The 23202-nt window shown below is 35.2% G+C and overlaps 1 protein-coding gene and 1 pseudogene across 2 annotated transcripts in view; one reads left to right on the top strand and one right to left on the bottom strand.

The window, feature by feature from the left end:
* PRSS12 (serine protease 12) overlaps positions 1 to 23202 on the bottom strand; it is a 78155-nt gene that overhangs the window by 37337 nt on the left and 17616 nt on the right. For both annotated transcript variants that reach the window (XM_032292460.1, XM_032292461.1), the window contains exons 4-7: positions 19660 to 19810; positions 6641 to 6819; positions 4346 to 4487; positions 1328 to 1524 (exon numbers count right to left, since the gene is read on the bottom strand). In XM_032292460.1, the coding sequence (XP_032148351.1) occupies positions 1328 to 1524; positions 4346 to 4487; positions 6641 to 6819; positions 19660 to 19810 (669 nt within the window). The remainder of the gene's footprint in view (positions 1 to 1327; positions 1525 to 4345; positions 4488 to 6640; positions 6820 to 19659; positions 19811 to 23202) is intronic.
* On the top strand, positions 15209 to 15306 carry LOC116560930 (annotated as a pseudogene).

Raw genomic sequence — 23202 nt, 5'->3', positions numbered from 1 at the left:
TTCATCACTGGGAGCTGGCAGAGCATATTTGCATAGATCACCCCATAATTCCAATCCCTGCTATCTGGGGCTGAGATGATCCACTTCCCGCAAACAAGTTCTATCTCCCCAGCCACGTGCAATTCATCCATCACATAATCTTTGGAGAATCACAAATATTTCATAAGAATAAGGAGCAAGGGGAAAGGAGAACAAAATAAAAAGAAAGAAAAATGGAAATTTGTCCTGCAAGGGATGGAATAAAAACATATACTTCTACTTGGTATAATACTAGATTAATGCAGTGTCACCAAGATCTCACGGTGTAGAGTACAATGGAAGAATCAGCCACAGACTTTGACAAATCTACAGTATACAATATGGTTAATACTGAGATTCAAAAGTTTTATCATTTTATAACATGAAGATTTCAGCTTCACAGTCTCAAAACAGGAGAATACAAAAGAGTTGATTCAATCCAAGGTTACAAGTAAAGATTACCTATGGCTATTTTAACATCTATTCATGTACATTTACACAGAGAGAGAGATAGATATATGAAAAGCTGTGATAGCATACTACAAACTATTTTGAATATTTCCCTCTGTATATTTCATTCATATATATTCTGCCCTCCTCACCAGACATTAAGAAACTTGTCAAGAATGTTTAATTGTTCTCTACTCTCAAGAAGATCTTTATCCATAATTATTTCAAGACTGTTAGAGGAGCTACTTACCTTTTATCCAACAACAAGTCTAAAAAAATGTAAATGAAGAGTAACAGAGGTCCTGGTGGGTTCTAAAATAATAAGTTATGTTAGATATGTGAGCTATTAAGGAATCTACTCAGAAGACTACGGAGAAACTTAAAAGAGCAATGGATGGCTGGTGACCAATAAATGACAAGGCTTCAGGACTAGAGAAGAAACGAACCATGAGACAGGGACAGGAGAATAGTCTTTTTTTTTTAATCCTGTCCCAAGTAGCTCACTAGAATTCAAGGTAAATAAATATCAGAATAAGTGACCAAGGAGTAAGGGGAATAGATACTGCAGTTTCTTTATTCCATTGTTCAGATACAGGTGATTCTAAACATTTTTAGTGAGAAACTTGATTTTCTAAGTGAAGAAAAACAATTTAGGGGTAGAAATTTTATAATGTTGGTGCAGAGACTCCAAAGATTATTTTTCTGTGCATAAAAATTACTGAAAATTAGACAGTTACGGGAAATGGACCAAAAAAAAAAAAAAAGCCAAAGATGAGAAACATTTCACATTCTAGGCCAGTGGTTAGAGGTGCAATGGCTATTGAATTATGAAAACTTGAGAGCTGCAGCCAGTCCTCACCCAGAGAAAGCCTGTGTCCCTCGCTGCCAGGGTAGCAGGCAATGCCAACATCCTCCTGGTGGCTACAGTCATGCCTTCCCCACTGTCGCCTGGAACACTGAAGAAATCTGGTTTCCTTTCCTGAGCAGCTCACATCATCCAACCATATGGGCCCTGTGCTTTCTTCAAAATGGTTGGCAGACGCTTGTTTACCATATCTGTGACAATTAAATAAACACTATGTGTAGAACTGCTGTCTCTTGTTTCAGGGAACCGCAAAACATTTAATACAAGCAATCTAATTCAGTGTCATGAGTTCAGAGGATAAGTATCTCTTATTTCTCCTACCTTGGGGGCTCAGTTTTAAGAGCTATGTTCGCTCCATCACGTTTTAATCACCTTAAAAATGTTTGATTATTTCAATGAATAACAAATGGAAAAATTAATCCTTTTTCCCCATTCATTCTTGCATTTTGCCTACAATTTATCTCACCAGAGAGAATGCAGAGATCAATCTCAGATCTCTGACCATAGAAATTGTGCAGAAAGTGAGAACACCTGTCTCATTTTGCTTCTGATGCACCCTCTGAACTCATTTGATTTCAGCAGCTTCTCTAGGCCTCTTTGGTTTTCTCTCATTCAAAATGAAAAGGGTGGATTAGTTCAGTGATTGCTCAAGCACTATACCTAATCCATGATTACATTTAGATTTCAGCCCTGCAAAATCAGAATTACAATGTTCTTAGCTTTTCATAAGGTATGAAAATTCAACTTTCAAAATTTTTATTAATTATATTTGCATTCCAATTGAGTTTATTTGTAACACTGCACTACAGGGAAAAAAAATCCTAAATATATAATAAATATACATTTATTTATATAATAGAATAGGAAAGATCTGAAAAAACTTTTTAAATTAGAAAGTAAGTCAAGCTGCACCTTCTTTCATTCTCCTGATTTTATTTCCTTTTGTTCCATAAAATCCAAACCTCCAGAAATCACTAAACTTAAAAATCTTTAAGATGTCTTTCAGTTCTAACAGTCTATAAAATCCAACTCTTATTCAGAATAATTCCCTTACTTGATGTTTTTATTATTTCTGTACTAAGAATATGAAGAGATCTTCTATCTGGCATGAATTTTCTTCATTTTTTTCTATCTAAGTATTTATTAAATTTATTTGATAAGATGAACATTTTAATAAATTAAAACAATGAAATAATTATTCTGTGTTTTTTCCCTTTTATTTTGCTGACTAATCAAGCCTCAGCTAGAAAAGTAATAAGCCTAAATTGCATATTGCTCATTTTTAACTTATAAACCGTTTTTTCAAAAAATGCATCAGATTATCATCTGTCCATAGCAACTACATAACAAATAACAGGAAGTCATTCTACTTTGGAACTGCAATTGTACAAAGAAACCCAAAGTTTACCTTTTCTCATTACAAAAGAACATTCTTTTTCAAAAATTCCTTTGTAAACTCAAATGTAACACATGCTTTTACCACCTTCTAACACATTCATTTAGAGCTTTTTACACACATTATTGAGAACATTTTTAAAACAAATAAATGTGATTACACTGTGCATAGATTTGTAGACAAATAAAATATTTTTAAAAATCAGTGTCAATCGTCTTCATTAATAAGGAAAAAATGTGAAAAATAAAAATAACAGGATTTACGAATCTCTCTAAATATGAAAATAGAAATAATATGATTTTATGAATCTCTCTAAATCTGTGAAAACAGTACAGTTGGTAGTCTAACAGAGATTCACTTGAATATAAAGTGATATTTATTAAGCAATTCTTGTTAATTGTCAGTATATTGTATTTATTTGGCTGTTATACCATACCCTTTTTCCCAATAATTACAATAACTTCTCCGCCCAAGAAAAGTCAAAATAGGTGAAAATCATATGAATATTGTAGCTTCATGATAGCATTACTTATCATAGGAAAAAGTAAGCTAACCTAATATTAAGTAAATTACAGTATGAAAATTTGATTAATATTATCATTAAAAATTATGACTATGTAGCAATATAAGGTTAAAAACATGAATAAAAAAATTACATGTCCATTACTACAGCTGATATGAAGTGATGTACACAAATTATGATAATAGCATAAGGATGAAAAATTATGGAGTTTTTTTATTTTAATCATTTTCCAATGGTTTAGCATGATTTTGTAAATTTAAAAATAATATGTTTAACATGGCTTTGCCTAGCTTGAATGACGGTACTTTTTAAAGTGTAGTGAATATCTGCAATCAGCTCTAATCAAACTGAAATGAAATAATTCTGCCAGTTTTTTTTAAGCATGAGACAATCACTTCGAGCCTGACATAGAAATATGGAAAACAAGAGAGAATGGGCATTCATAGCTTTCATTCAAATATTAACTCAAAGGCATCATTTGTAGTCACTTCGACCAACTTAAGCCTTTACTCTGGAATGCATTATGTGTGTGGCATAAAATATATGTCCCAAAGTGTGATACTCAGCTTTTAAGAGAGTGAGGTCAAAGGCGAGTTCTAAAGGTCATCTCATAACAAGAGGGCTGTTTTTCTCAAAGAAAAGTGATGTTATTATCATCACATTCTGAGAAAGGGAATAACGTAATACCAAAGTACTTGACACTGGACTTCTCTGCAATTTTAGACAATGATGTCAAAACTAAAAACATCCAATAGTAATGACGTGTCAGAATAAAAATGAGCAGTCAAAGTCTTACTTGAATAGACACAAGAGTACTTATAAGTCACCCCTGGCTTCAATCAATTATTCAAGAAGAGGTGTCATGGCAAGAAAGGTAAATGAAATAAACAACAAGGGGTGGTTATTCATCATCTTAGAAAATGTCATTACTTTTCATTGTTGTACTTACAAATACAGGTAGGAGAGAACATGTATTTTTATTACTATAAAAATTACATGTATTTTTATTACTATAAAAAATTAGGGATTAACATAATAAGCCTTTTAACGATATAATCTGGCATTTAACTGCCTTTATATTAATGGACCTTACTTAAATCCCAACTGTCGACAAACCACGTATGTATTCAGCTCAGTCCAGCCATCATCACAGACAGTCCCCCACTGGCCGCTGTAATACACCTCCAAGAGACCCTCATGGTTGCCTTTCCCACCTGCAAGTCTGATGACCCCATCTGTGACAAGGAGGAGACACAGAGACTAAGCAAGTCAACTTTCAAAAAAAGGCAAAACAACATTTTCATTTCACAAGAAATATCACCATATTTAGGCCTCCTCTAAGCCTTTTGTTAAATTTATATTACATCTGTGCGAAATGACCCAAGGTTACTGCACTGTTACTGAAGTTTGACATAACACATTTCCATCCTAATGAAATATTCTTTCCAGCCAGGCACAGTGGCTCATGCCTGTAATCCCAGCATTTTGGGAGGCTGAGATGGCTGGATCACCTGAAGTCAGGAGTTCGAGACCAGCCTGGCCAACATGGTGAAACCCCATCTCTACTAAAAATACAAAAATTAGCTGGGCATGGTGTCGCACGCCTGTAGTCCCAGCTACTTGGGAGGCTGAGGTGGGAGAATCTCTTGAGCCCAAGAAGCAGAGGTTACAGTGAACAGAGATCACACCACTGCACTCCAGCCTGGACATCAGAGCAAGACTCGTCTCAGAAAAATAAAATAAAATAAAAGATACACACACACACACACACACACACACACACACACACACACACACGTGTATATATGTGTGTGTATATATATATATATATATATACACACACACACACACACACACACACACACACATACATATATATATTCTTTGCTTTTTACTTGTATTCCTATTCTCTAAGTAGGAAAATATATCCTGATATAATTTCTAAATACCTATTTAGATTTCTCTAGATTAAATAATATTTCAGTTATTTCCTATAACTTGAGTCTTAAGTCAGAGCAATACATGGCATTTAAATTTGAAAAGTAAGAAAATATAGGAACTTGGAAATAGCTCAGAATTTTAACTGCAAATGAAAAAAAAAATATTGAAATAAGAAGACAGAAAAAACTATTCCGGATAAAGGACATGTCAAGGCATCTGTATTTGTTTGGCATTCATGAATTATAAAAACTAGAAGATATGTCTCGCCTTTGTTTTTATTGATAATACAGATCTGAATTTGAATCTCATTAACTCAAATGATAATTAATTTGCCTACAATTCTATAAAGAGCTTCTAACCAAATAAATAGTATAATAAATGTAATTCCAAAAAAAGTAGATTTAAAAGCCATTTCCATCCAAAATAATCCATAGATTCTCAATGAAACATATAAATAATCTTGGGTAAGGGTCACACTTTTCATGAATCTCAGGGATCTATTAAAGTAAAGGTCTCTGAGCAACAAACCATTTATTAATATACTACTTTACTGCCTGCAAAGCATCATGACATGTATTATCTCATCTGCGCATAACAGCAATGTTACAAGACTATCCTCCTTGAAGGAGAGGAAAATTGCAGTTCAAGAAAATGAAGTGCTCTGGCTTAAAATCTGGTATAAATGTATTTCTATTGTGTATTAATGTGTTAATCTGCTAATAAAAACAACTGCATGTATAGAAGTATGTCAACAGAAAGATATAAATTTGGTATTTCATAGACTCTAAGAAGTTACTGATTTTCATTAAAGAAATATGTAAACAATACATTTTTTTAAAGTTCTTTTTACCAAATGGTTTCTGATGACTCAACCTCTCTTGCCTTGTCCATTTCCTTCTTCTCCCTAAACATGTAAGTACATACACATACACCAGTTTGCACTCATATATGCCCTTCTTGTAACAAACTATTCATTTTGACAAGCATGCTATCTTTGGAATAGTCTGAAAATTGTGCCCAGCAAAGTTAACGTGGTTTCTTTCACAGTGTGCTTTAATCAACAATTGCATCAATACCAGCTCTAAACGCATTCTGAGTCAAGAAACATTAACAGATAAATGAACTAAAAATGTAATTATTTCATCTAATATCTGAAATGTATCATTGCACACTGATTTTGACTATTGGGTACTATATATTGCAACAAAGTCCTATTTTCTGATCCAGCTTTACAAGACTATATAGCCTTAAACTGAAAAATTCAGGAGTAACTATGAATAAAAAGAAGGTATCTTAATGTACAGTTTGCGTTCTTTTTGTTTTATTTGGTGTATTTATTTGTAAGCTCATTTGGTAATGCTGTTGAAATTAAGGAGAAGGAAAGCTGAGGTAAGCCCACATGGTACTGGGGGCAAGAACTGGTATATTAATGGAGTGAGGTCCTTACCTGTTAGAGGGGTACAGGACACTCCAGCATCTTCTTTATGGCCACAGTTATGCTCTCCCCAGGAACTCTTCGGACATTGCTCAATTGAAAGCTCATTCCCAGTACAGCGTACTTCATCCAACATAACTGGGCCAGATCCTTCCCCAAAATATGCCTGATGCCATGCTTTGGCAATGCCACTAAACAAATATAAGAACATAAGGATTCTGGATTAGACACCAAAGGTTGGTCCTTTATTTTTTTTTCCCCCGAGTGAAAGCATAATTATTAATTCCCACTTATTAATTCACTTCATAGGTCATGCATGACTTTCTGTATTTCCTTTTTGTGTATTTGTTTGTTGCCTTTTATATTTTCATCAATTTCACATGTTTCAAAGACTGCTAGGTACTCCCCAATATTTAACCTCCTTTTCTTCATTTGTAATGGAACTTCAGATTTTTAGGACAATGGCTATCCAAAATAAAGACCACATTTTGCTTCCCCTCCTTCTTGATGACTAAGTTTGTTTGTTTGTGGAAAAGTATACATAAGATAAAATTTACCATTTTAAACGTTTTTAGTTTATAGTGATTAAGCACATTCACATAATTGTATAATATCACCACCACCCATCTCCAGAACTTTTTCATCGTCCCCAAATAAAACTTTGCTCCCAATTTGGGCACCTAAGTTTTGTTTCTGTTTTTGTTTTGTTTGAGACATAGTCTCATTCTGTTGCCCAGGCTGGAGTACAGCGGCATAATCATAGCTCACTGCAACCTTTAACTCCTAGACTTAAGCAGTCCTCTCACCACAGACTTTTGAGTTGCTAGGACTACAGGTATATGCCACCACACTTGGCTAATTTTCTTTTTATTTTTTATTTTGAAGAGATGGGGTTTCAGTGTGTTGTCCAGGTTAGTCTTGAAATCCTGGCCTCAAGCCATCTTCCTACTTCAGCCTCCAAAAGTGCTGGGATTCCAGGTGTGAACCACCTCATCCAGCCATAAGTTTTGACCAGTGATATTTAGGTACAAGTGCCATGTATTACTTGTAGGAAGTATCTTTGTTCCACCTCCTCTTCCTGACTGCAAGGATGTACAGAGCCTAGTAAGTTATCTTGGGTCATAGGGTCCCATACTAAGGATGACAGAAAGGCAAGCAAGAGAGAACCAGGTCCCTAGTGATTGTGGAACCACCAAACTACTCTTGAACTGGCTACCTCTAGTCTCTTTTCCCGAGAGTAAAATAAACTTGGCTCTAAACTTGTTTAAACTGGTGTTATTTTTAGCTCTTTGTTACTCATAGCCAAACCTATTTCTTTTTTGTTGTTGTTTTGAAAAAGGGTCTCACTCTGTTGCCCCAGCTGGAGTGCAGTGGCATGATCATGGCTTAAGGCAGCCTTGACCTCCTGGGCTCAAGTGATCCTCCCACCTCAGCCTCCTGAGTATCTGGGACTATGAGTGCATACCACCATGCCCAGTGAATTTTTAATTTTTTGTAGAGATGGGGTTTCACTATGTTGCCCAGCCTGGTTGTGAACTCCTGCACTAAAGCAAGCAATCCTCCCACCACAACCTCCCAAAATGATAGGATTACAAGTATGAGCCACCGTCTGGCAGCCAAGTCTATTTCTAACAAAAACAACTCTTTATTCAAATTTATTTGTAGTAAATTTACTTCTCCCACAATTCAAAGTGATGGTATATTCTTAGAACCCCAGATTTAAGTGAAGATCACAAACCTGTCAAAATGATTAATAATTTCAGATACTGCATTTTCAGTCCTTTTTAGGCTTTTAATTTTTAGACTATAGTACTTATATTTTTAGTTTGTTTTTCAATGACACTGCATCTATTCCCCCATTATTTTAGCTGCTCTTTTCTTATAGCATTATAACTTCAGAATTTACAACAAAAATATATTAAAGAAAAAAAGTTTGCTAAATGATTGTAATACCCCAGTAATGGTAAAGTCTTAGATATCAATTTTGTGGCTAAAAAGGAGCCTGACTAATTTTACTAGATACCATGGAAGTTTCCTTTAAATGAACACATCTAAGAAAACAAAACATCTAAAAGTTAAAACCTATTTTAGTATCATTAGAGGGCTGGACTCAGTGGCTCATGACTGTAATCCCAGCACTTTGGGAGGCCAAGGAGGGTGGACTGCTTGAGCTCAGGAATTTGAGACCAGCCTGGGCAACAGGGCAAAACCGCATCTGTACAAAAACATACAAAAATTAGCCAGGCATGGTGGCACACACTTGTGGTCCCAGCTACTTGGGAGGCTGAGGTGGGAAGGTCACTGGAGCCCAGGAGGTCAAGGCTGCAATGAGCCATAATCATGCCACTGTACTCCAGCCTGGGTGACAGAGTAAGATCCTGTCTCAAAATAACAATAATAACAACAACAACAACAGCAACATTAGAGTAAATACTTAGGGAATGTTCCATCATTGCCTGACTCACTTTCAGTTTAAAATTCAAAGGCTGTGCCAAGAGGAAGGATAAAGGAATATTACAGGAGGTATAGAGGAAGATGAGGAAAAGAAGACTGCTTAAGGAAGGTATTTTTATGGAGTTGACATTTTAAAATTTAGAATCCTGACACTTAAATCACTATCTGATGTTTGTAACACAGCGGACTCTGAGCAATCTGACCCAACAAAAATTAAAGACTAATATCTAGAACTAATAAGACAAATCTGAGGAAAACATTTGGAATTCCAACACAAATAATATTGGAGTCCTAACACAAAGGAACCCTAACACAAATGATATTGTCAAAATGACAATTTTGTGAGTGAATTTGTTTGTTTTGCTAAGGGAAATGTAACGGCAGAACAGAAAGTCATGTCTACTCTGGAAAGAAGCAATAAAAGCTCAATTAATAGGATTGTTCTATATAACGTTTACAGTTGTTTCAAAGTATGTCTATATGCCTATAGAAGAGTACGCTAATCATGTATAAATATTTGTATATTAATGACCATGTCAAAAAACTTGTATTTTCCAAGCTCAGTCTTTGAAGTGGGCAAATACATGTTGACATAGACTCTGAGGTTCCAATTTGGGCTCTATCTTCAACAAGCAGGGCTACCTTGGGGAAGTTACTAAAACCTTCCAGGCCCAGAATGCAACACCGGAAAACAGGGATGATAAGGGCTAATTTGCAGGTTTGTAGGAATTAAACAGATGCAAAGTAGGAGCTCAATAAATGCTGGTTCCCTTCCCTCTTTTAGCACTGTTAAGGAATTCCCACATATCCCCGACAGTTGATAAATAATATATCTTTCACTGGTAAGCAATTTATCTAAAGACCATTTGATATTTAGTTTAAACAAACACTATAGTTTTTACTTTCCTTCATCCCCAAAAAGTAAAGTTGGGGGAATGGTGAGGAAGAAAGGATCAATCAATATTTTAACATTTTCTGGTTTTAATGTTGTTTAATTAATTAATTTATTTATTTTAAAGTAAATTTCAAGGGAATATTTATGGAAGTAATTTATGGCCTATAGGAGACTGAACAAATGCATGTCTGTGCTATTTTGTATTACAGATTACAAGATGATGGCCCAGAAGACTATGAAGTAAGCTCTGACTTGCATCACTAAACTTCGGATTTTCCTGTGGTAGAGCTATATCTAATCAGGGGGAAACATTTTCAAATATTTTAATGCACATAAAGTATTTTATCTAAAAATTTGTTGTTCCAAAATAAAACTTTCTGTGCAATGAAAGCATTGATGTTCCTAGAAAAATATGTTTTAAGCCAAAATAATCTTGCAATAGTATTCTACAAGGCTATGAAAAAAATTCAACTGTTTTAAAGATTACTTATAGTAGAAAATGTATCCTTTCCCAAAGAAAATATGTTTATATAACATTTACAATAGCCTGGGTGCCATGGCCCACACCTGTAATCCCAGAACTTTGGGAGGCCGAGGCAGCTGGATCACCTGAGGTCAGGAGTTCGAGACCAGCTTGGCCAATGTGGTGAAACCCTGTCTCTACTAAAAATGCAAAACTTAGCTGGGCATGGTGGCATGCACCTGTAATCCTAACTACTTGAGAGGATGAGGCAGGAGAATCACTCGAACCTGGGAGGTGGAGGTCACAGTGAGTGAGACGAGATGGCACCACTGCACTCCAGCCTACCAGGGCAACACAGCGAGACTCCATCTAAAAAAAAATTACAATGCATTAAACAAGAGAAAAGCTTAACACTCACAGAAAATAAAATTCAAAGATCATTTAAAAGGTGTAATTCCCAGAATTTGAGGGTGGAAGATGAGTAACTGAAATGTATTGTTTTTAATATGTTTATGTATATACTAACATTGGCTCAAAGAAAAAAACTGCTTGGAGTTGTGTGCATGAGACCTGTGGCTCCTTTTTACAATGAAGAGAGAGGATAGGAGAGAAGAAGCCCTAGGTCACTCAAGAGGAGAGGTCAGCAAAATACGACCTGTGCACCAAATCCAGCATGCTATATTTTTATGTTCCTCATGAGCGGAGTGGTTTTTAAATTTTATAAATGTCAGGAAAAATAATCAAAACAAGAATATAATTTGTGATGTGCAAAATCAAGCGAGATCCAAATTTTACTGTCCAGAAACAAAGTTTTATTGGAACGATGCCAAACGCATTCCCAAGTTTTTGTCTACGGCTGCTTTCATGCTACAGTGGCCCCGCTGAGTAGCTGCAAAGTCTATTTACTCTCTGGCCGTTTACAGAAAAATTGTGCAGACCCCTGCTCTAGAGGAAAGAGATTAATGAAAGCAAATATGGAAACTGCCTTAGAAAACACTGAGAGTTTAAGGACAAAATGGGAGGAGACATGATGACTGATGGAGAAGCCAGATAGGAAAGCTATAGAGGAAGGCAAATTAACAGCCTTCTTGTATCTTTGCCCTGAGATAAATGCCACACACAAAAAAAAATCTGTTAAGGAAAATTTCAATGGCTATAATTCATTGAGCCAGAATTAGGTGCTATAAGGAAACCTGGGACCAATATGGAGGAATATAAAATTTGATCCCAAACTCATAACAAAAAGATGAAATCCAGATGGCTTAAATATAGGAAAGAAAAAAGAAAAGAAAGAAAGAAGGGAGGGAGAAAGAAGCAAGAGAAAGGAAGAAGAGAGAAGGAAGGAAGGAGGGAAGGAAAAAAGAAAAGAAAGAAAAGTAAAAAGTTACTATACTAAATTATAGGAACATAGTTCTTACAACATTGGACGTAAGAGACAATTCCTAGGAAACCCAGAAGTCAGAAAACAAAAATTAAAAAAGTTAAAGTCAACAACACACAAATTGAAAACTACTATACAGCAGAACACACCATAATCAGAGTCAAAATGCAAACCAACAGACTGGAAGAAATATTTGCAATTTGCAAAAAAGCATCCTAGAAATGAATAATAGTAATAACTTGTTATATATATATATATATATATACATGCACACATTTCAGTTACAGTTTATATGTGTGTGTGCATGTGTGTGCATATATATATATATATATATATATATATATTTTTTTTTTAAGATAGGGTCTGGTCTTGTCTGTGTGTGTCTGCACACACACACGCATATATATTTTTTAAGACAGGGTCTGGTTCTGTCACCCAGGCTGTCCAATGGCACACTCTTGGATCACTGTAACCTCTGCCTCCCAGGCTCAAGCCGTCCTCCCACCTCAGCTTCCCAAGTAGCTGAGACTACAGGCACATGCCACCATGCTCGGCTAATTTTTGTATTTTTTGTAAAGACAGAGTTTCTCCATGTTGCCCAGTCTGGTCTCAAACTCCTGAACTCAAGCAATCTGCCCACCTTGGCCTCCCAAAGTGCTAGGACATTATTATACTTTAATGAAATACAAAGAAACCAACTTAAAAAAAAATAGACAATAGAGAGGATCCAGCTATTCACAGAAGAAGAAATATCCATGGCCAATGACCATAGGATAAGAAGCTCAAGATCACTGGTGGTAAAATTAAACAATAATGCATGCTTACCTATCAAATTTTGGAGATTTAAAATATTAATACCACTTTCATACAATCTTTGGGCTAAAAGGCAACAAACTAAAGGCTTTTAATTCTCTAGTAAAAGTAACAAACAAACCCTAAAGTCATGCATTGGCTGAGAATACGCTGATAGGCTGAGGAAGGGGTACTGAAATATATTGTGTTTCAAATACATTAATGACTATATGACATACTTTCAAGGAAAAAGCAAAAGTCCTGATTAATTGCCTTCAAACTAGGCCCATTCCTTAAAGGAGATTACAAGATAGGAGAGTAGAAGCCCCAAACATTGACTCTGGGGATATTATCTATTTTTAAATACTCTCTGAAGATACCACTTCGTACAAAGGACATGATTTCATTCTTTTTTATGGCTACATGGTATTCTATGGTATACATGTACTGATGTTTCTTTATCCAATCCACCACTGATGAGCAGCAACAGGGAAGAAGGTGGAGGCCATAATCCTAAGCAAATTAACACAGGAACAGAAAACCAACTACCACATATTCTCATTTATAAGTGGGAGTTAAATATTAAACACACATGAACATAAACACAACAGCAACAGACATGGCGGGATTACTGGGAGATGAGAGGCGGTGGTTGAAAAACTACCTATTGGTATTATGATTATTACATGGATCCAATATACCCATGAAAAACTGAAAATTAAAAAAAATTACTTGGGTGTTTTATTTTCTTCTTATCCATTTCTGTGTTTTTATTATTTTAATGATATAAAAATGTTTAAGCAAAATAAACTAATCAGAAAACCCAACAGAATAAACTTGAGAACAACAACAAAAAAATTAACCAGGAAACTATAATGTAACACAAAATCAGGTTTTCTAGCTAACTTTTTAGTTTATTAAAATTAAGAAAATAGTATTTACATATTCACATATTTCTTCAGCCAGTCACTATATTTCTTAGTACCCAGAACTGTGCTGGCTTTCAAGAGAATATCAAAAAAAAAAAAAAAAAAAAAAAAAAAAAAAAAATCTGAGGACTCCTCTTTCAAAGAGTCATACGTTACAATACTGAGGAAATCAACATAAAACTCATGAACTCATTCAAGTAAATGCAATGTGAATTTAATAAAGCTGTATGTTCTCTGACCTTTATGGAAATTATTTCCACACCAGCCCCAGCAGTTCATCTGTAATAAGAGCTACAGTGTTGCCTACTTTTTTACCCTCTGACAAACTGTAAATAAATTTTTGGAGCAGAAGTACTCTGATCTAATACCCTGAGTCACTTTCTGTGTAAAAACATTTCGCCTAGATAACAGTATTCCCCAATACTGAACTGGTTCTATTTCTGATCCCTATTCAAAACATTCTTAAATCTATTTATCTAATCAAATTGTATTAATACAAAATTTTTACTTTTGTTTCCACATACACAGAGAAAGGCCAAATAAATGGTACCATCTGACTAAATTCCAGGCTTAGCTACTGTTTTGAGGTAGACCTAGAATAGAGTTAGGCCATTCTATTGAACAATGTCATTATTTATTAGGTTATAAACGATTGGCTCTTTAACTGCAATTATCAGTTTGTGCCATATCCAGAGTTTGTAATCTATGGATGAAAAAGCTCGTTTTTTAATATTCTAGATTTTTCTCTAGAAAACAATCCCCTCCATCTCCAACAATATTTGATGTGTATCAAATGCTTCCTGTATGCCTGGAAACTGGTCTAACAGTGCTTTTAGACATATTAACTCATTTCATCCTCCCTACAACCCACTGATGCTATAATACCAAATTTACCAATAAGAAAACGGACGCTCAAAAGTTAAATAATTTGTCCAACATTACACCACTACTAGATGGTAAAGTGTGTCTGACTACAGAGCAGACTGAAACACTGAGCATTCCTACAGCCTCCTGGAATGTTGTCAACTCATGGCTGACGGCACCTTAAATACAGTCTATCTAAAATACCTTCTGTATCATTTTCTTCTTAAATTTAACTTTCTCTCTTGACTTCCCTATTTCTTTCAGCCCTATATTTGTATTTATTATTATTAACACCTGGCCATTTTACAAATAATGTAACATAAAAGAAAAAAATCCTAAATTGGGAGCCATAAACCTCAAGACTCTGCCTGCCACTAACAGTGTGACTTCAGGAATACTATGTAATCTCAGTGGGCCTAACTTCCTCAACTGTTAAACAAGTCCTCTTTCCTGCTCATTAATTCTTATACCAGGCTATCTTTGTTGTAAAGTTTATAGCAGGGGTGTCCAATCTTTTGGCTTCCCTGGGCCACATTAGAAGGCTTATCTTGGGACACACATCAAATACACTTACACTAAAAATAGTTGATAAGAAAAAAAAAAAAAACTCGTAATGTTTTAAGAAAGTTTACGAATTTATGTTGGGCCACATTTATAGCTGTCCTAGGCTGCATGTGGCCTGTAGGCGATGGGTTGGACAAGCTTGGTTTATACAATATTTTTTAAAATTTAATGAACAGTAAAATAAAAGAGCAAAGAAAAAAATGTTTTTAAACAGGGTCTCACTCTGTCACCCATGCTAATCGCTTCTTGGCCTTTTGGCTAAGATCAAGTGTAGTATCTGTCACCCATGCTAGAGTGCAGTGGTACAATTACAACTCATTGTAGCTTCAACCTCCTGGATTCATGATCCTCCCACCTCAGCCTCCCGAGTAGCTGGGACCACCAGTATGTGCCACCACAACTGGCTAATTTTTTTTCCTGTAGAGATGGGGGTCTCACTATGTTACCAAGGCTGGTCTGGAACTATTGGGTTCAAGCAGTCCTCCCACTTCAACCCCACAAAGTGTTGGGATTATAGGCGTCAATGTCCATGCCTGGCAAAAAACAATTTTTAAAGAACAGTTTATATCAGAAGAATTTGTATTCTAACTACTCAATAATTTGGTTCTATATAATTTTACAACAAAAAAGTAAAAATGAAAATGCCCTAAGAGGAAAGAACGTGTCCACAAATTTTAAATTCCCATGTAAGTTACGGCACATCCACAAAATAAAATATGATGTCACAGTACAAAACTCTTTTAAGAGTTTTGAAAGACATGGAAAATGCTTTTAATGTTAAGCACATAAAAAGGAACTTTAATTAAAATGTCTCCACCTAAACTTCACTGGGTCCATATGCATTCGCAAGTTATCTAATTTTCTAACATCTGGCTGCCTCCTTTCCCGCTGCTCATCTTTCTCCAAGTTCTGGATTAATCAAATTTAAGTATCTTAAGTATAATAATTCCTTTTGCATTTAGGAAGCTTGCCAGCTACCAAAATATACAGACACCATTAAAAGATGAAGGTCAACAGTGACAGCATCTCATAAAGAAACTGTAACCACTACTCCAGAAAAGCATGATGTAGTTTTCCTGTGGGAATTCAACAAAGCAAGTAAGACTGAGATGAAATTTGCTTAAGAACGAATCTTAAATTGAGACAAGCAACAATAATGCATCTGCTATCAACCATGTGCCATTAAAAACGATCTCATCTGAAAGTACTTAGCCTTTAAATGAGAAAAACAAATTATAGAGAAAGAAGAGTTTTAGAGTTTTAATGCAAACTTATGAGAGAACTGTAAAATCAAGTGCAGGAAAGGTAAAGGAAGAATGTCAGCACAGAGCATCAGAGTACTTATAATAAAAACAAATCTCTACAAAGCTGGATTGTTGTTTGTTACAAGTACTTGCAGAGGATTTTTGCTTGTATATTTTAATCACTTTTCCAAAGAATCCCCTCATACGAAAAACAGCAACGAGCTAATCTTTCAGAAAGGTTCCAAGAGTTTACTTCACCCATGAGTGTGTTCAACATTAACATACCCTTCCTTGTGATTCTATCTGTATTTTCTTTCTATGTAACTGACTGTCATCATCAATATGGCCTTTGTTTAAGAACTGTTTCTATTTACATGAAAAAAAAAATATTTGTCTCTCAATAAAGAACTCTGTATTACAACATGAATTTCTATTTTTATTTTTTAGAGATAGAGTCTTGCTGTCTCTGTCCAGGCTGGAATACAGTGATGTGATGATGGCTCACAGCAGCCTCAACCTCCTGAGCTCAAGTAATCCTCCCACCTCAGCCTTCCTAGTGGTTGGGACTATAGCTGTGCTCCACCACACCTGACTAATTAAAAAAAAATTTTTTTTTGTAGACGTGGGATCTGGCTATATTGCCCAGTCTAGCCCTCATGCTGTCCTCCCACCTTGGCGTCCCAAAGCATAAACCACTGCACCTGGCCACAACACGAATTTTTGGAATCACTTCAATAACTGGTAACGTAACTAATATTCAGTGTGTCACTTAAATGTTCTGTGCATTTTTCTAAGCAACAAAAGCTTGCCTTTTCCCACAGAAATATATTAATAATCAAAAATGCCTTATAGTTTAAACTTAGAATAATCCATATTATAACTGATAATATTAAAAATGCCATTACTATACCCTTAAAGTTCTTAATATTTTTGGCAGAGAAATAGGTTTCTTAGTAACTCACATGAAAATCAATTAGCACATCACTGAACACATAACTGATAACCCAGCGAATACACATATATACACATCACAGTGTTTTAAAAATATAGAAGTTCATAGATACAGCTAACTAAATAGAAATTCCAGATAGGAGAATAGTGCTTGATGTTCTGTCACTACCAAATGTTGTTTACTTTGAATGTTTAGCAATATCTTTGAAATATAAAAGTACCTAATTAGAGTGATGTTGATAGCCAATGTATATAGTACTTACTATGTGTGCTAACTGCTTGTAGATACAAAACCCTATAAATTAAGAAATACGTTATAGATGAGAACTGCAACTAAGAGATATTCTGTAGCTTTTCTCAACTCCAAAAGTGTGATTTCAATGCAGGATTTTCAGAGTCCAGAATATATGCCCATAATCATATGCTACGCTGACTCCAACAGCAGCACCTGGAAACTTTGAGAAAATTGGTCTTGAAATTGATACCCAGTCAAAACACTTTTTAAAAAATCTTGTTTTGGCCAGGCGCAGTGGCTCATGCCTGTAATCCCAGCACTTTGGGAGGCCGAGGTGGGCAGATCACAAGGTCAGGAGATCGAGATCATCCTGGCCCAACATGGTGAAACCCCATCTCTACCACAACACAAAAAATTAGCCAGGTGTGGTGGGGTGTGCCTGTAGTCCCACTATTCAGGAGGCTGAGGCGGGGGAATCACTTGAATCTGGGAGGCAGAGATTGCAGTGAGCCAAGATCATGCCACTGCACTCCAGTCTGGCAACAAAGTGAGACTCTGTCTTAAAAAAAAAAAAAAATTGTCTCAAAAATGTTCTTGTTAGGTTTTCAAAAAAACCAAGAAGCCCCATTCCTGACTAACCCAAATAAAATGTTCATATCATAGTAAACAATGCCGGTAATCCTAACAAAACCTGTTAACACAGGATTTGCTGTGTTTGTTCCTGTCCCACATATGAACTATAAATTAGCATTTAGGTCCCATAGTCAGTTACAGATGGAAATGTAACTTTACAGTGAAAGATCAGGCTGATATCACTTAAGCCAGTGCTCAATGTCAGCCTCATCTGTGGGGAAAACCAGAGTTTTTCGTGACTCCTGGTGAGATGCAAGATGAGAACATATCACCTGTGATGATTTCCAGACAAAATGTTTGCTTCGTTCTAATCATGCCTTTAAACCAAAACTCTAATTTTATGAATTACAAGAACCAGAGTAGTAAACTAAATGACACCAGGAAGAAAAAATGAGACAAATTCAGAAGACGGGACATTTTCCAAAACAACTGGCCTAGTGTCTTCAACAAGACAGTGTTAGGGAAAAACAAAACAAAGCAAAATAAAACAAACAAACAAAAAACATTAAAAAAAATCCAGGCCTTTCTAAAGTAAAAGAGACTTAAGAACATAACATCCAGATTGCTCCTGGACTAAATTCTGCTTCAGAAGGACACTGTAGGGGTAACTCTGAAAATTTGAATAAGATGAAGTATTAGACAATATTAAGAATGACTACCAATGATTAGTTGTGATAATGATAATTTGACTACATAGAACAATGTTCTCATTTGCAAGAGGTGCATGCTGAAGTGTTCACAGACAAAGTGTTAAAATGTCTATATTTTACTTTAAAATACTTCAATATAACATAGAGTTTTGGAAAAAAGAGCCAATTATTTAAAAATACAAAAAAAATTGAATCATAAAAATGGTTCAAGGTTCAATACTCATGCTCCAGTCAAGGATTACAGTTAACTGGACACATGGACAGGGAAGAACAGGCCTCCCCATCACTGGCCCCTCAGTGCTAAATGAAATATTTTTAAAATCTGAAGAAAATTATTAACTTTTAAAAGATCCCCCAATATAATTTTAGAGAAACTTTTAGCTTTGTTATATACCAATGTTCAGAATCACTAAAGAGAGGGATTAGGAGGTCTAATATTATAATATTCCAGAATAATCCCAACTGAGGCAACCTGGAATGTCGATTTTCAGACTGCTGTTTCATGACATAGGCTTCCTTTCCAACCCTACAGGGAAAATATTTCCTTTGTACATCAATAAACATCCTTTGTTCTACGCACATACCTAACAAGGAAGTGAAGTTCAAAAGTTTAGATAATATTTCAGGACTACAAGTTAAACTGAGTTACTAGTGTTTCATCATATGGAATTTGATTAAGTCACTATAGTTGACAGTGCTGGTTACTACATAAGAGTAACATAGACTACTAATGAGAAGCAGAAAAAGCTTAGATTCTTTGTGACATAAAATCAGCCTCATTCAGATACAAGCAGGTTAAACCTACAGAGTACATGTAGCTACTCTTAAGGAAGCCTATAGCCCTACTACAAAGATCAAAAGGTAGCTTTTTCTATTTGTTGAAGGAAATGTGCAATTTAAACAAACAGCACCTGCTTTTGGGTATGGAAATAATATAGTCAAAAGTTTAACCAAAACAAGAGCAGTAAAAACAAACCTGAGGCCCAGCTGCCTGCAGATCACTTCTGCATCGGCATCATCCCATTGGTCATCACAGACGGTTCCCCACTGGCCAGCATGGTAGAGCTCCACCCGGCCTTCATGCACACTGCTGCCCCCAGCAAGGCGAATGATGGGGAATGCTGGGCCTGTGCAATGTGAAATTAAAAACAAGCAAAATCTATGCATTTACACCGATTGATAAGATTAGGTATAATCTATATCTTTTGCCATTCTCAATAATTAAATATTTATTATACCACACCAGTGATATGGACATACATATGTATATCTAATATATTACGGTAATCTTGGCCAATTAAAATGTACCAAATTGAATTACATGAATACAAGTAACTCAGGAGGAAATGGTTTGAATTCACTTTTACCCAATAACCACAGAAACCAGAAAATGCACACTCAAAATCTGCAGATTACTGGAAACATGTTTGATTTTTATGGCATTATAGTGGTGGCATTGATTTTTTTATTTACAGTAACTTGAGCATTACCAATATGTCATTAAAAATGACACATGTTTATAACATACTTGTTTTCAGTATACAATTATTTATGTATTTGTAGAAATCAACACAAAGTTAATATCTAACTCGTTATAACAAGTTGCTGGACATCATGGCCAGTACCTCAACAGAACAACATTGAAACTATTTGGGCATGAATGAGTTCATATCCATTTTCTCTGATAAGGACCATCAACTGTGATTATATTCTTATAACCTGCAATGCCCTGATCTAGCCCTTGTCAGACTATGAAATTTTCTGTCTCTTCTCTGCCTTGGCTAAGACAGCACACTAAGGGACTTCCTATTACACTGCCTAATTCTGTCTTCCTGAGAGTATTTACTTAAATCTAAAATTGTCACTGATTTACTGTTTACATGGCAATTGTCTCTCTCCTCTTGGCTAGAATGAGGACAGAGACACCATATTCCTTTTCACCTGTTTATTTCAGGTACCTAGTATACAAAAGCATATAATCACTACTTATTGACTGCCTCAACTGACAAGCAATGCTGAAAACCTAGAAAAGATAGCCCAAACAAGAAAAAATAATTGCAACATCCATTCATTAATTTCTGATTAACAAACAGATATCAGACATATGCCTTGTACAAGGTGTTATGATCAGTGTGGCAGGACTTTCGAAGGGAAACTGACACTAGACAGACCCTGCCCTCAAGAAGTTTACTGCCTAAAGGCATAGATAACAACAAGTACAGACAAGAAACCCTACAGTGGTTCAGAAGCAAAGGATCTTACTCATGGCGGGACATAGTTAGGGAATTGCTTGTGAAAAAGCTATTTTTTTAAGAAGGCCAAGATAGCTGGGATTTGGAAGTCAGAGATAAGGGAAGTGTATTCAGGCCACTTGAACACTGTGAAAAGAAAGAAGCACAAAGCTGAATGTGTCTGGTAAAGAGTAAGGCAGTCTAATTTTACTAAAATAAAGGATGTAATATGGTAAAAATTAACAGACTGGGTCCCTAGTTGTACTTTTTGCCAAATACTAATCATTTATCTGTATGAAATATGCTTCTTAATTTTCCACAGTGTAACAAGCAGTAAATGGCATTTGGATATGCACACTTAAATTCAAATATCATATTTGAGTTTTGTACATGTGCTGTCAAAGCAAGCACTCATATTCCAGTTTTATAACAGAGATTTAGATTAGTGAATATCTGCATATACTGTTTACTTGTATAAGTTAACTATCACTTACAATTTGTTAATGGATAAAGATAGGTTTAATACATATGGCTGAATGATGGTAATATAATTCTCAGAAATTATAATGTTTATTTTTCCCTTAAAAAACTTGCAAAATGTGAAAAAAATATAGAAAAACATGTATACACTCTTAATATACTTTTCCTCACCTGGTAAGCTTGGAGAAAACAGAAAAAAAATTTTAAGAGAAAATTTAAAACCATCTAGAACCTAGACTGCTTATGGCATACCACCTTTCACTCTTCTATGTTGTGTTTTATTTTAAAATGTGGTTTCTTTTTCTTTTTGGCTAATTGTTAAAATATAAAAAATACTGAAAAGCACAAGGACAAGATTTAGTTACCAGCCCCATCCTTCCAACAAAAGCAAAAATCATCTGAAAGAAAATTTAGTAAAGCAATTGACTCATATTTAGCTTATAGATAATTAAACTCCCCACATGTTTTCATTTAGATTGCTGCTATTTTCTGTATCCAACTTGTATGCAATCTTCTACTTTGTAAATGTTGGAAAAGCTACAAGTACAGAATGACAAGACACTAAATATAGTTCCCAAACTTAAGGGATGTATACTAAAAATCCACAACTACCCCTTAAGGTGAACTCAATGTTTGCTGACTTCAGCTGTACAACTCCACATTCTCATTTAATCTACCATGAGAGAATCTTTTTAAGTTCTCACCTCTAATTTATCACAACTTTCTATATTTTATATATGTTTACAGATGACCATAAAATTATCTTTACAACCAGAATATAAACAGATGAATAGATTATAGAAGGTGGAAGGAGTAAAAAAATGTAGATAGATATCCTGAAAAAAACACTTGTTGTTTTTAAAATTTTTACCTTACTACTTGAAAAACATTTTATCAATCAGGTTGAGCATAGAGTAAAACCAATAATCTACAAAAAGCAATAAATTACTGGGTCCAAGTCACATCATCCTTGGAGCAGCATTGGATTTAGCAAAAGTAGCATTACCCAAAGGCAGAGAATCAAAAGAAGAAAAGAGAAAACTTACGAGACATCAAGGTTTAACACATGCCTCTCCCAACCAAAAAGGGATTACAACTCTCAGAGCTATAATCTGGAGCATACATCTGGACTATATCCTTCCATTGGCTCTTCCAGCTAATCCGAAGGAAACTCCAGACTGGGTCTCTCTCTGTTTTGTGGTAGGAGCTTCCTTATTCCTCCCCTGTACTCAAACAAAAACTACTGCCCTGGACTCACTGCTACCATTCTAAGTTCTGGGATATCTGGTCATGCTGGTATCTCCAAGGAAAATGCAAAAAGGTATACTGTAAGAGTATGGTAGCTTCAGGCTGTGATCAATCATTAAAATATACCACGGTACCCAGAAAACTCTTTCACAATCTTAAAAGCAGTTGTTCCTTCCTCTACTTCCATGAACATAAACATATCTGTATACTCTACCAATAATGATAATTATCACATACCTACTCTATGGAGCTTGGAAGAAGCCCACATTCAAGTCAACAATCCATTTTTAAGGAAGGTGCTCTCTACAGCCCCAAGAACACTGATGCCATAATTATACTGCATTACACAAAATATTTACACCATTAAAATATTTTGTTGTATTTGCTGTATTCTATATTTGACTTTCATGATTATTTTCCATCTTGATTCCATCATAATTTTCCACTATTAAAATATATATTTCATATACAATGTATTATACAGTATATATCATATTGCATACAACATATATATTTCTTTAAGCAAATTATATAAAATAGAAAATATGTTAAAAAATGAG

The sequence above is a fragment of the Sapajus apella genome, unplaced genomic scaffold (assembly GCF_009761245.1).
Source record: "Sapajus apella isolate SASKATOON/1434 unplaced genomic scaffold, GSC_monkey_1.0 scaffold27, whole genome shotgun sequence".
Classification (NCBI taxonomy): domain Eukaryota; kingdom Metazoa; phylum Chordata; class Mammalia; order Primates; family Cebidae; genus Sapajus; species Sapajus apella.
Note: the sequence above shows the minus strand (reverse complement) of the source record. Positions and strands in the feature narration are given on the sequence as shown.